This window comes from Ovis canadensis, chromosome 15, assembly GCF_042477335.2.
Source record: "Ovis canadensis isolate MfBH-ARS-UI-01 breed Bighorn chromosome 15, ARS-UI_OviCan_v2, whole genome shotgun sequence".
Lineage (NCBI taxonomy): Eukaryota > Metazoa > Chordata > Mammalia > Artiodactyla > Bovidae > Ovis > Ovis canadensis.
The window spans coordinates 83,356,302-83,370,528 of record NC_091259.1 but is presented as its reverse complement, the minus strand read 5'-3'; the positions used below and the strand labels follow the sequence as shown (position 1 = coordinate 83,370,528).

At 54.5% G+C, this 14,227-nt stretch overlaps 1 protein-coding gene across 1 annotated transcript in view; it reads right to left on the bottom strand.

Moving 5' to 3' along the window:
- Positions 1–14,227, bottom strand: part of CREB3L1 (cAMP responsive element binding protein 3 like 1) — a 38,040-nt gene that overhangs the window by 6,632 nt on the left and 17,181 nt on the right. Inside the window, exons 2-7 of the mRNA XM_069554009.1 lie at positions 10,029–10,257; positions 6,722–6,903; positions 3,435–3,513; positions 1,187–1,344; positions 391–540; positions 100–158 (exon numbers count right to left, since the gene is read on the bottom strand). Coding sequence (XP_069410110.1) covers positions 100–158; positions 391–540; positions 1,187–1,344; positions 3,435–3,513; positions 6,722–6,903; positions 10,029–10,257 — 857 coding nt within the window. The remainder of the gene's footprint in view (positions 1–99; positions 159–390; positions 541–1,186; positions 1,345–3,434; positions 3,514–6,721; positions 6,904–10,028; positions 10,258–14,227) is intronic.

The window sequence follows — 14,227 nt, the reverse complement described above, 5'->3', positions numbered from 1 at the left end:
TGCCACCCCCGCACCGCCCCCAAGAGGGTGGGAGAGGAAGCCAGGTTGGGGAGCAGAGCCCAGGCCACCCGGGCTGGCCACCCACCCCAGGCCCCTTACTTCTTTTCTAGACACTCCACGTACTCCTTCTTCTTACGGCGGCTCTCCTGGGCCGAGATCTAGGGGGGAAGCCCCCAAACGGGAGTTGTTACTGTTCAATCACCAAGCTGTGTCCGACTCTCCATGACCCCGTGGACCACAGTAGGCCAGGCTTCCCTGTCCCTCACGGAGTTACCATGCCATGTATCCACTTCCTGGGCTCCCCAGTTTCAGGACTGGCACGGCCAGGGGAGCAGAGCCCCACCCCCAAGGAAGCCCCAGGGCAGGGCTAGGGTCTGCCTCGTGCTTTACCTTGTTCTTGATCTTCCTCCGGACTCTCTTCAAGGCCTTCTCCTCGGCTTTGGTGAGGGGGAGTTTGGTGGGGATGGGGTAGCCCTCAGCAACCAGGGTGCGCTTCTCCTCCTCCGTCAGGAGCAGCGGCCCCGACGTCCCCTGTAATTTCTGTGGCAAGGGGGACATACTAGTTAGAAACCAGACAGCCCTGCATTCAAATCCGAGCTCAGCCATTTACCCTGGGCATGACCTTGGCAAGGCACCCAGCTCGCTGAACCTCAGTTTCCTCATCTGCAAGAGGGGCGGATCTGAATTAAATCCAGTAACATGTCACAAGTGCTGAGGATGTTGCTGGCAGCCTGGCATGTTAGGCCCTTAATATACTGTTGGGAAGGGCTGGTCTCTAGATCCCATCGTGGAATCCACAGCCTCAGAGCTTACTTGTCCAGGGCCCCGTGAACAGCACCCACCTCGGACACCTAGCACCTCTAGACTGAGGGTTCCTCAACCCGTCCCAGGGCTCCTGGGCCTCCTGAACTTTGCTCTGCAGACAGTGCTCCTTGGAGGCAGCCTGGGCCGTCCCCCTGGAGGTCAGGAATGTTAAGCTGTAGACCTAGCTTGGCCACCAGCGGGTTCAGCAGGCCTCCTGGACTCTTCCTGTTTCCTATTCATCCCCAAGCACAATTAAAAGATTTTCACTCCCATCTGTGGGGCAGGCGCCTCCTGTGTTCTGATATGGGTGGGATCAGGCTTAGGGCTCCCCCCAGACACTGGATTCTTCGACTCTGGGGTCAGTCCGGCCCCAGCCGCTTACGTGAGGGGCGGTGAGGAGTGGAGAGGTGGAGATGGCCGTGGAGGAGCGGGCCATGGGCCGGATAGGGCTGGAGGGGGGCAGAGAGCGGGGACTCTGGGAGCCGTCGCTGTCACTGCCGTGGCTGCTGGGGGGCGTCGGGGGCATCTGCAACAGGTCCTCTGCGGGGAGTAGGAGAAACCAGGTTAGCCGGGCGCCCCAGCTCCGGGCATACAGAGTTCAGCACAGCGGGGGCCTAAGCCGGTCCCAAAGGCATGTGGGCAGACTGCTCCGGCCTTGACCCTAGAACGTCAGAAGACACCCCCCACCCCCACCCCTGGACCCTAGCGTGTCAGAAAGTAGAGTTGGCATCCCAGAAGACAATATCTGAAGGCCATGCCCTCTCTGACTCCACCAAGCCCAGCTCCTTTAAACCCGATTCTTGGTGGGAATTCCCTGTTGGCTCAGACGATAACGAATCCCCCTACAATGCAGGAAACCTGGGTTTCCTCCTTGGGTTGGGAAGATCCCTTGGAGTAGGGAATGGCTACCCACTCCAGTGTTCTTTACTGGAGAATTCCACAGACGGAGGAGCCTGGTGTAGTCTGTGGATGGGGTCGCAGAGTTGGAAATGACTGAGTGGCTAACACTAATACTTGGCAGGGATAACACAGAGGTTGGATTCTCGGGGCTCCTTGTCCCTGGGTCGGGAAGATCCCCTGGAGAAGGAAATGGCGACCCACTCCACTATTCTTGCCTGGGAAATCCCATGGACAGAGGAGCCTAGCGGGCTACAGTCCCTGGGGTTGCAAGAGTCGGACATGGCTTAGTGACTAAACCCTGACTTCACAGGGCTCAGGGTCTGTGACACTCCAACTTGGCAACCCCAGGAGATGACTAGAGTCTGCCCACAGCGAGACCCACGGGGATCAGGCAGGGCAAGCGGCAGCCTCTTTTCCTTTCTTTCCATTTCAGAACACCAGGGTGTCTATTTCCCACCTCAGGGTAACAGGGCTTTCAGCAGACCCGCCAGGAGCACTGCTCTCCCCAGCATGCCTTCCCTGCTGCCTCTCTGGGCCGCAGCATCGGGAAGAGGCCTGGGCCAAGCCCAGAGGACCAAGAACCTGGAAGGCTGCAGTCCCTGGGATGCACAGCGTCGGACACAGCTGAGCACGCGTGCACACACACGTGGGAATCTGGAGCCCACTGCACCGCAGAGCTGGGCTGAGACTGGGAGGAACCACTGCGTCCTTCCGGGCTCTGCCCCCCACCGCCTCCTACAGGAGGCCCCTCTCTCTTCTTTGGTGTCATCTGCCTCTCGTGGATGCCGTACTGTAAAGAGCACTGAACTTGGAGTCAGACCTGAGTTCAAGTCCTGACTGTTGTACCCCACAACTATGTGACCTATATTCATGCTTACTTATCACCTCCCAGCCTCACTTCCCTGTTGAACTGGGGGTGGAATGACTCCCTGTATGGAGCTGGGAGGATGCAGTGGGCTGATGGATGTGACCATGCTTTATGATGTAAGGTGTTTTCACACTGGTCCCTTTCTACCTCCAGTTAATTCTGTCTTCTGTCAGAGGCTGTTGTGAGTAACTTGAGGATGAAACTTGGGCCTTGTTCATCTTCCTGAACCTTGGGATGGTTAGCCCAGAGCCTGATACACAGTTGATGCTTAATCAGTGTTGGATGAATGAATGAGGTTGGATTGGAGAGATTAAGTTAGTTCTCTCTCCTGCTCAATCTGAGAAGCTCCCTCTGTTCTCTCCTGTCAGATCTGGGGAGGTGTTTCCTGGGATCTGTCATCTTTAACCCATAACACAACTGTATAATTAGTGGTTTGTCCGTGACCCTACTGTGTGAGCTCCTTGGGTACAACGACTGTTTTCTCTCTCTGTGTCCCCAGTTCCTGGAACTAGGAGAGGCCCAATGTACTCTCGTTGGATGGGTGGATGAATGGATAGATGGAAGAATGGACAGATGGACGGATAAATGAGTAAAAGGATGGGCTGATGGCTACGGAGAGGACCTCAGTTAGCGAATGATGGGAGGGGAAACTGGCAAACAGGGCGAGAAGGTGGCGATAACAGTGACGACAGCTGTAGAATGGGTAGGAAGGGGACTGGAGAGCCGGAGAATGGGCACAGAAGGGAGGAGAGACTCACGGGGAGAAAAGGGACGTTTTGAGGGAGACGGGGCTGAACTGAGGGGTAAGGAATGCGGTCTGTCCAAGACTGGAGACGAAGAGCCCCCCTCCAGACACACTCACCTGGTGTCACTTTGAGGAACTGGTTCACCTCCTGGGGCTCAGCTTTGATCACTGGCAGCTGAGTCATCTCTCCTGGGGCCTGTGGAAGAGGCAGGGCTCCAACAGCTGCTCCGGGGGCCTGTCCCCACCAGGCCCGCCAACTTCCCTCCCTCCCTGGGCCTTGAGGCGGGGGGTGTCTGCCCTACAGCATTAAGAAAGTAGCTGGGCTCAGGGTTCCAGGCATATCCCAGAGGAAGCAGAGGCACGTTCCTGTGTTTAGAGAAGGCAAGACAGGCCTCAGGGAAGAGAGTGGGGGCCCAGGAACATCCTCTAGCTCCCGAGTTCAGGGAAGAAGGGCTTCCCGTGGCCTCTGAGCCCAGGGCCGTCTTGTTTGGAGGACAATGACCCTACACCGACTGTGAATACCATGCAGGCCTGGGTGTGTGTGTTGCCATGAGACCCCCATAATGTAATGTCTGGCAGATTACGCTGCCAGAGATACTGCCAGATTCCCTGAATGGTAACCACAGCACCGACGAAGGAGGCATTAGAGAAAGGTCTCCGAGGGTCCCTGAGCAGCTGAAGTCTGAGACCTGAAGTAGAAACAGCAGTACTCCGGATACAGGGTGGGGCAGGACGTAGGCGAGGGGAAAGGCACCCCACGTCGAGGAAAAAGCATCTGCGAAAGCACAGCGCCCAGACAGAGCCTGGATAGATCCGGAAACGGCGCGCACAGAGGGCGTCCAGAGTGTAGGCTGTGTCAGAGGTGCAGTGGCAAGACAAAAGGCCAGAAGACCTGGGGAGAGGACGTGGTGGGAAGAAGAGAATCCAGAGAAAGAAGCTGGAAACAAGGAGGGCCCCTGACAGGCTTCAGCAGCTCCCCAGGTATCGCTGCTGCTGCTGCTGCGAAGTCGCTTCAGTTGTGTCCGACTCTGTGCGACCCCATAGACGGCAGCCCACTAGGCTCCTCTGTCCCTGGGATTCTCCAGGCAGGAGTACTGGAGTGGGTTGCCATTTCCTTCTCCAACGCATGAAAGTGAAAAGTGAAAGTGAAGTCACTCAGTCATGCCCGACTCTTTGCGACCCCATGGACTGCAGCCTGCCAGGCTCCTCCGTCCACGGGCTTTTCCAGGCAAGAGTACTGGAGTGGGGTGCCATTGCCTTCTCCGCCAGGTATCGCTAGTAATAAAGGAACCACTTGCCAGTGCAGGAGACATGAGAGACGTGGGTTTGAACCCTGGGTCGGGAAGATCCCCTGGAGGAGGGCATGGCAACCCACTCCAGTATTCCTGCCTGGAGAATCCCATGGACAGAGGAGCCTGGTGGGCTACAGCCCGTGGGGTTGCAACGAGTCGGACATGACAGAAGTGCCTTAGCACACACACACAATGGGTTTTAAGCAAGGGACTGGTAGAATTAGATGAATGCTTTAGCTAAACACACATTGCTATTTCTTTATACCATTCCAACATGGTTTCAGAAAGGACATCGCATGCGTGGCTTCCTATGCAGGAGTGTCAACACGCACATAAGGGGTGTTCTCTTTGAGAAGACACAGTGTTGGGTGCTGGATTTCAGGCCCATCTCTCCCCTCCAGGTCCAGAAGCCAGCAGAGAGAGGTCATGATATCGTGGGTGGGACCCAGAATCCTGAATTTCAGCAGATGAGCCAGAATCATAGGACGGTGAGGCTGGCTGGGACCTTGGAGATTTCCTTGTCTACATTCCAGCTGAGCCCTCAAGTGACAGATGAAAGGACTGAGACGCAGTAGGGGGGCTCCACTTCCGTGGGTCACACGCTCATTCTCGCCACCCAACTCCTGGTTCCCTCACTTTCCGCTGGGGGGTCGAGACCTCATTAGAGGGGAAAAGGTGGGCTCTGGGGTCTGGTGGCTGAGTCTAGAATGCAGCTCCATTTCTTCCGACTGCGCAACGTGGGGCAAGTTGCCTAACCTCTCAGTTCGCTCCCCTGAGCCCAGCGCCTAACTTCCATGACCTTGACTCCACAGCCATCCTGTCTTCCCTTCCTGCTCTGGGGAGGCCTCAGAAGTTGCAGAGCCAGCCCTGGAGATGGTCCCCAAAGATACCCTCCATCTGAAGCCAGCCCTGAACCCTCCAGTCCCTGGTGGAGGAAGAGGGAATGCCCTTTCTTGACTCTGCATGTGGGCTAAGTCGCTTCAGTCACGTCTGACTCTTTGCGACCCCAGGCTCTCTCCCATCCATGGGATGCTCCAGGCAAGAATGCTGAAGTGGAGTGAGTTGCCACTTCCTCCTCCGGTGGATCTTCCCAACTCAGGGATCAAACCCGTGTCTCTTCCATCTCTGGCACTGTCAGGCAGGTTCTTTACCGCTGCTGCCACCTGGGAAGCCCTTGGGCCACGTGTGTTTTGAGCCGTGTGTCCAGCAGGGGGCAGTGCCAGCCAAACCCCGACTCAAGGGATTCCTTGGGCTTCCTGGTGACTCAGGGGTAAAGGATGCTCCTGCCAATGCGGGAGATGCGGGTTCGCATCCCTGGGTCGGGAAGATCCCCTGGAGAAAGAAAAACCCGTTCCAGTATTCTTGCCTAGGAAATCCCATGGACAGAGGAGCCTGGTGGGCTACCGCCCATGGGGCCGCAGAGTCAGACACAACGTAGCGACTAAACAACAGCAGCAACTCGTGTTTTAGACGCAAGAGTAGGAGCCCCTTAGCCGTAGTTCACGCTCCCATTTTACAGAGAAGGAAGCTGAGGAATAAAGAAGGAAGGCACCGTGCCCACAGCACAAGAGGCCCTCAGCAGGCCTCTCCCAGGCGCCCGGAGTCTGGGCCTTACGGCCCCAGAAGGGTCTTCAGATGTCCACTTTGGTGCTATAGCTGAGCGATGGTATCTAGACATTCATGTGGGGAGGGCCGGCCTGCGAGTGTAGGTTAAACATATTCATTTCATGAATATAAACAATGGAAATAGGGTATAATTTTTATATTTCCATTTAGGTGTTTCTTCATTTTTTAAAATCCGGACACTGAGAAAATTAAATGTCCTGGGCTGTCTCCTTCCCTGAGACCCTGGACGGGGTCCCCGATGCCCAGCCCTGCCTGGGTCCCTTTGTCTTCCTCCCCACACAGTGAGGGCCCCTGTGGTCTGAGTCTGTTCTAGATTGGTGAAAGGGTGGCCCAAGGTGGGGGCAGAGACAGAGTCTGGAGACTCCCAAGGGCCACGCTGCTCCGTGCTCAGAGCCCCGGGGTGCCCAGGGTTTTGGATGGCCCTTCCTACAGAGATCCACCCCCCCGCCCCCACCCTCGGCCCCTGTGAATAGGCCCCAGGCTCACCTGGTGGGCGACAGGCAGCCTGGTCATGGGGCTGAGGCCCAGCAGCGGGGTGGTAGCCATGGCGGCGGCGGCCATAGCCGAGGAGGCGGCCAGAGGGTCCACGGGCAGCTCCGGGCTCTGCTCCTGCTTCACCATGACCGAGCACAGTTTGTGCCCCAGCACCCACGCTCCATGTTCCACATCTAGGGAAGGGGGCAGGGCCCAGGCTCAGGGGACTCCCAGAGCAGAGGGCTCGGCCCCCTCCTGGCCCCTTGCTGGACAGGGCTGTGGAGGGATGTTAGGGTACACCGGGAGGCAGGCAGGGAAGGGCATGGGGGGGCAGACTGGGCAGACTGGGCTGGGCCCAGAACAGATGGAGGCATCTTCTTCATTCAGCAGTTTACAGAGTGGTCTTGGACAACAGACCCCTCCCGCCTGGCTGTGTGACCTTAAGCAGGTTGCTTAACCTCTCTGAGCCTTAGCTTCCTCACCTGTAAAAATACTGGTCACAAAGTAAATGTTCAACAAATGGCAGCTATTGTGAATACGATTACATTTATTCAGCAAACATCTAATGAGTGCCATGCTAGGTGCTGGGGGTTTGGAGAGTCACGAGCAGTTTAACGCAGTTAAAGGAAGGGGGAAGATGGAGTCAGGCCAGCAGGGATGGGTCGGCCTTGAAGGCTGGACTCAGAGCTGTAACTTTGTCCTAAAGGTAACGAGGAGACGCTGAAGGGTTTTAAGCACACTCGGGTTTATAAGGTTCAAAAAGATCACTCTGCCTCTGTGTGCAGACTGGACTGACTGCAGGCGAGATAGAGGTGGTGAGACCCTCAGGAGGCTGTTTCCGGAGAGAGGAAATGAGGCACGTGCTAAGCCAGCGGCAGCAGGGTTGGAGAAGAATATACTGGAGACAAGATAAGAAGGAAGACTCCACGGGGCCCTCTGGTGCCTGGATGGGAGGATGAGTGATGCCCAGGTTTCCCAGGGCAGCGTCCACCTCCTGCCCACCTCGTGGGCCTCCTGGCCTCATCTGGGCCACAGGGCTGCCAGGCATCACCCTCTTTCCTGACGGGTGCCTACAGTCCTCCTCTCCAAGTCAGCTCTGCTGCTAGTGGCCCCAGCACCTGGCTCGGGTGAGGCTGAGGTCTGAGGAGCCAGCACGGAGGGGCTAGAGGGACTGGAGACTCTGAGGCCCATTATGGGTGGGGAGAGGGGTCAGCAGCCACCTTATCCCACCTCTGAGGTCAGGCCCCACCCTGCAGGGAGCCTGAGGGCCCCCGCCCCTGGGCTCCAGGAACACCCACAATCTTCCCAAATTACAGAGTCAGCCTGCCGGACTCCGGGAAGCTGCCCCCTGCAAAGGACCCACAGACAAATTGCTCTAAAAATAGACTTGGGGTGGTGAGGAATTGCCGGGATGGGAGGCGGTCCACCCCACGCTGCCCTTCCCGAGGCTGGGGTCCGCCACCCTATTGAGGTGACCTCCAGACGGCAGGGCAGAGGTCAGGGCATGTAGGGAAACTGCTGGGACCTCCACAGCCACAAGCCCTGGAGCCTCTTAAAGCCCCAGCAGGTGTCCCTGCCCTCAAGCGGGGAGGTGAGGTGGGGAATGGGGCGGGGTATAAGGGCCTGTCTCTGCCCTTGGGGAATCTCAAAGACCCTCAGAAGCAGCTCACACATCATGCACTGGGACCAATTCTAAGCTCTTGAATTTGTGTATTGCTACCATCAACTCTGGGGGCCAGCATTGCTATTCTGTCAACTTAATAGATGAGAAAATTTAAAAACTCCACTCAAGACCATTGTCCTCTGAAGGGAAGGGAACCCTGTTCATGGTTCTAGCCACTATCTTCTTAATAGGACTTTATATACACAATGAAATAGCCACAAATTATATATACGGAGATAGTGGAGGACAGGGAAGCCTGGTGTGCTGCAGTCTATGGGGTTGCAAAGAGTCAGATACACTTAGCGACTGAATGTCAACAAATATATATACAGATACACACACATAAATATATTTATATAGGGATTTCCCTAGTGGCTCAGACAGTAAAGAATTCACCTGCAGCGCGGGAGACCTGGGTTCGATATCTGGGTCCAGAGGCTCTCCAGGAGAAGGGAATGGCAACCCACTCCAGTATTCTTGCCTGGAGAATTCCATGACAGAAGAGCCTGGCGGGCTATAGTCCACAAAGTCTGGAACATGGCTGAGTGACCATCACTTTCACCTTCATATATATGAGCCAGAATTCTCAAGCTATTTATGTCTTCATTTGAAAATTGAGATTCAGAGAAGTTAAGCAACTTGTTCAAGGTCCCACAGCAGCTGGTAGAGGCACCAGGATGCACACCAAAGCCAGTACCCCTTCCTGCCCCTTAAGGCTGGCAACTGTGGTGGTGGCAAGGGTATGAGGTTTAGAACCAGGGGGCCTGCTTGCTCCCAGGTCCCTGCTCTTCATTTTACTATGTGTGTGACCAAAACAACTCAGCTTTCCTGAAGTCTCATTTTCCTTACCAGACAAATGGGGAGTATGATTAAAGTGACTCTGACCTCACCTGTGAGTTGTGAGAAATAGACGAGATAATTAACAGGAAGGCACTTTGTAGATGGGACAGTGCCATTGAAACGTTTACTGTTATTCCTGTTTGAGATGAAGAAACTGAGGCTTAGAAAGGCTGAGTCCAGGATCACCCAGCCTAGCAGGACGGAGCCGGAACCACCCATATCTGAGGGAACACCCAAACAGACCATTTCTAGGGAGGGCGCAGGCTGGCGTTTCTCGAATGTAGATCGCCTGAGAGGAAAGACTCAAAGGGTCCTTTGCATAACAGGGGAAGAGGAGGGCAGAGGAGAGCTTTAGGGAACCCGGCCTTTGGGAGGAGAAGTAGGTAGGGTGTGGGCGGCTCTCTCAGAGGACCTCACAGTGGGAGGAGGTGGTAAAGTTCTAGAGTCTTGGTAACTTGTCCACACTTACTGTTTAATCCTCCCCACCCCAGCCCCTCAGTTGTTTCATCTAAGACTGGTTCTCGGACCTAAGCATCAGTCGGTGTCACCTGGAAGGCTGGACCCTCCCCACAGGGTTTCTGATCTGGCAGGTTTGGGTGGGACCTGAGAACCTGACTTTCCAATGAGTTCCCAGGTGATGCTGCTGGTCTGGGACCTCCCCCTTTGCACATCAAGTCAGTGGAAGAGCCTCTTGACAAGCGCCCTTCTGGGCTGGACTTGAGGAAGAGCCGAAACACGGAGGATGGTCTCCCTTGAGAGGGGGCTGTGAGTGGCTTCTCTGGGTCTGGGGTCCTGGGCCCTGCCACCCCTTCTTACCTTGGGTGGTGTCTTCCATCTTGATGGGCACGACAGGGCTCTGAGGCGCCGAGTCACCGCTTAGGGAGTAGCTGTGCTCGGCCTGGATGCCCGGCGTGGGGGAGTCCAGTTCCATGTCCAGGAGAGGGCTCTTCTCGTCCAGCACAGGGTCATCAAAGAAACTGCTGAACAGGTCGTTGGAGAAGTCCTCCATGTTCTCTGCAAAGTGGTCCAGGTGCTCGGGGAAGTGCTAGGGGAGGAAGGGGGGAGGAGGGGGTTAGCTTATCCACCATGGTCCCTGTGTCAATGACAAAAGGGCGCCTGCCAAGGCTATTTGGCATCTGTCCACCCACTCCAGGATACTCGCTTGGAAAATCCCATGGGCAGAGGAGCCTGGCGGGCTGCAGTCCATAGGGTCACCAGGAGTTGGACGTGACTGAGCAACTAAACCGCCATCTGTGGAGACTGAACGCTGTGCTACTGCAGCTGTTGACCTTTGACACGCCCTGAGGGGAGTTCAGGGAGGAGAGTCAGGCACTCAATGCTCCAGAAAAATGAGTGACACAGATCTTTAGAGAGTTAGATATTTTCAGCAACTGATTTCATGATCCCAGTCCTTGCATCTCCTCCTATCTAGACAAGCACTAAATCTCTTCATTAGTGACATCAGCTCCTCGTGACTAGCAGAACACCTTTTGAAAGTTAAGTGCTGGATTGCATGGAATGCCCCCTTCACCAGAATCATATGCATTGATCTTTCCCCACAACCTCTTTGGAGCAGTTTCTCAAAACTGTCTGAGGTGCTGTCTCCTGGGCTACAGTCCTCATTTTGCCCCCATATAAAACTTAACTCCCAACTCTCCTGTTGTGCATCTTTTTTAGTCGACACCTGCAACCTCCCCATCACTCTTCCCACTGAAAGCGTGTACCTCAGATTGGGACATGAACCCACGTGGCCAGGATCCCACAGTTGCAGCATGAGGGATCTAATTCCCTGACCGGGAATCGAACCCGGCCCCCTGCATCGGGAGCTCGGGTTAATCTTAGCCGCTGGACTACCAGGTAAGTCCCCCATCATCCTTCCTATCTCTACTGTCACCCCATCAGCACGTTACTGTCACCACCACCTCCACTGACATCCCCAACCTCTCCGGCGGCATCCTCAAGGCTGTGCCCTGGATGGTGTGAAAGAACCCAAGCGATAGGACATGCGGCTATAATTCTGGGCTCTGTGACCTTGGTCAAATCACTTAGATTGCCCAAGCCTGCTTCTCAGTCCACCCTACTTCCATCACAAGAGGACTAAGGAACTAAGTACTGAAGAATAACTCCACCTCCCCCAGCAAGTTTGCATTCCGAAGGCGATATCAGCGACTTTTGTATTCTATTCTCTTTTGCTGGAATGCAAAGTGGGGAGATTATCAAGGACTCTGCTCCCCTCAATGGATATGAGTTTGAGCAGACTCCGGGAGAGAGTGGAGGACAGAGGAGCCTCGTGAGCTGCAGTCCTTGGGATCACAAAGAGTCGGACACGACTGAGTGACTGAACCGCTGCTCCCCTCATTGGCAGGGTCTTCACTTGTCCTCATGCCTCCAGTGTTTCCATTTTCCCAGACATTCTTTCTGCCAAGAGATCAGGCCCCAGGGCCATATCACTTGGTTTGAATCCTGGCCCTGACGCTCCTTGCTATGACTCAGTACTGTTCAGACTGCAGGGGGTGACTCAGTAGTGGGTTGTGAAGCAGGTCATGACCAGAATTTAAGGAAAAAGAAAACAGAACAAAATAGATTAGAAAAATATCAGGGCGTGCTGTGCATAGGGAAATTAAATACGTGGTAAATTTTTATCTCAGTTATGGGTGTGTGTATGATCATGCTGCTGCTGCTAAGTCACTTCAGTCGTGTACAACTCTGTGTGACCCCATAGATGGCAGCCCACCAGGCTCCCCCATCACTGGGATTCTCCAGGCAAGAACACTGGAGTGGGTTGCCATTTCCTTCTCCAATGCATGAAAGTGAAAAGTGAAAGGGAAGTCGCTCAGTCGTGTCCAACTCCTAGAGACCCCATGGACTGCAGCCCACCAGGCTCCTCTGTCCATGGGACTCTCCAGGTAAAAGTACTGGAGTGGGGTGCCATCACCTTCTCGAAGGATGTGAAATATATTTCTCAGAAACAAAATAGTCTGAAAAATATTGGTCTCCATGATCCTAGGAAAGTTGATCAATGTTTCTATGCTTCATTTCCTCCTTTGTACAGTGGGGGTGACAATAGTTCTTATCTGCTAGGGTTACTGTGAGGATTAAACAAGTTAATATATGTAAAGCACTTAGAATAGTTCCTGGTACATAGTAATTACTCAACAAACCTCTTATTAATAAAGTATCCAGCAGCAGCTGGTACATAGGAGGTTCTTGTTTTTTCTCTCTAAAGAATTATAAATACGTAAGGACATGTTAGTGTTCTTTTTTTTTGGCTGCTCTGGGCTGCACGTGGGATCTTAGTTCCCCAGTCAGGGATCGAACCCACCCCCCTGCCCCCACCTGCAGTGGCAGCATAGAGTCTTAATTAACCACAGGGAAGCCTCCTGTTCATTTGTTTTTCACTGACTGAATGAATTTGCTGGGGTTTTGCTTCTGACCCTGGGGATCCCAGCTGGTGAATGGGTAAGAACTGACTTCTGGAGTCATTGGCTTTCTGGCCTGGAATAATTGGCGCTTGTCCTAGTCTGGAAGGGGTGAGCAGAAAAGCCCTTGGTATGAGAATAAGATTCAGGGGGTCAAGACTTTTGACTCTTACCTCACTGCTTGCTAAGTTAACTCACTTTTCTAGGCCTCAGTTTCCTCATCTGTAATGGGGAAAATAATAGTTCCAACCTCATAGTGTTGTTCTGAGGATCAAATATGCATTAGGTGCTTAATGCTGCCCTCATAGGATTATGAGGATAAAGTGAGGAAATATATGAAACACATGTATCCAAATAACATACAAATACATCTGTGCAGTAGACACCTATAACACTGAGGACAGGGCCTAGTATGCAGTGGGTGCTCAATAACTGCTGTTTTATGAAAAGCCTAACCCTGGGCCTGAGGTGAACTGAGCCTGGAGCCAATGCAGGGAGGCGGTTTGGTCCTCCCACCACAAATCAGAGAATCCGGGATAAAAAGAGTTCAGAAACCCATTGACTTAAGCACTCTCACCTCTCCCAGCTTATCAGAACTTATCATCACTAGCCTACATTTGTCTTGCGATGTTAACTTTCCAAAGTGCTTTCATAGGCACCGTCTTATTTAATCCTCACAGCTACCCAAAGAGACAAGGAAGTTGCAACGCCCCCCCCAACTAGGCAGTCAGTCACAGGCTGGACTGTGCTGGCCGCACCTCCGGCGGGGTCTGGGCCAGCCCAGCAGGGGGCGCCCTCTCTTTCTTTCCTTCTCTTTCTCTCGGGGTCTCTCAAAGGCCTGGTGTGGGACCCAGTGGGAGAGGGCTGCGAGGAGCCCAGTGAGTCAGCTGCTAAGGTATTTCTTCAGCAGCTGCGTCTCAGGCGATAAGGGTTTGCCAAGCCCTTTTCCGGGGCCTGGGAGAGGAGAGAGGCTTCCTCCAGTCTGGGCCAGGGTCCCTCAAGGATTCAGCTCCATGCAGATAAGCCAGTCCTTCTCAGAGACCCCTTATGGGGTGCCCATAGGGAACCTGCTGAGGAAGCTCAGTTGGCCCCACTTTGTGAGTGGCCCCCACCCCACCTGCTGGAGACAGCAGCAGAGGCCCAGCCGGACAGAGCTTCCAGAGGGTGGGAGCCAAGTGGAAGGGGAGGGCGGCCAAGGGTCAGGCAGTGGAGGGGGCAGGGGACACTCAGAGAACCAGGGCTTCCTTGCTCAGGACTTCCCTGTGTGCTGGGTGGACCTCCGGTGGCGACGGTGGGCATGTCCCATCACCCCCAGGCCCACCTTCCGCTCTCGGGAGGATGCCAGAATGCCTCCCTTTAGAGAGATTTTTCCTAGTCCTGTTTCTATCTGATGGCTGGCCTCTCAGCCAGTTATGGTTTATACCATCAATTTAGAGGCAGAAGGGACCTGAGAAAACCCATGGTCCATGCCCCCTCTCCCACTTGCTAATGAGGAAGCTGAGGTCCAGAGAGGGACCTCACATAGTGAGGCGGTGATGTTGAGGGAGGGGTTCTCAACAGCTCTGGGGCTGCACAGGAATCGCGGAGCAACTTCTT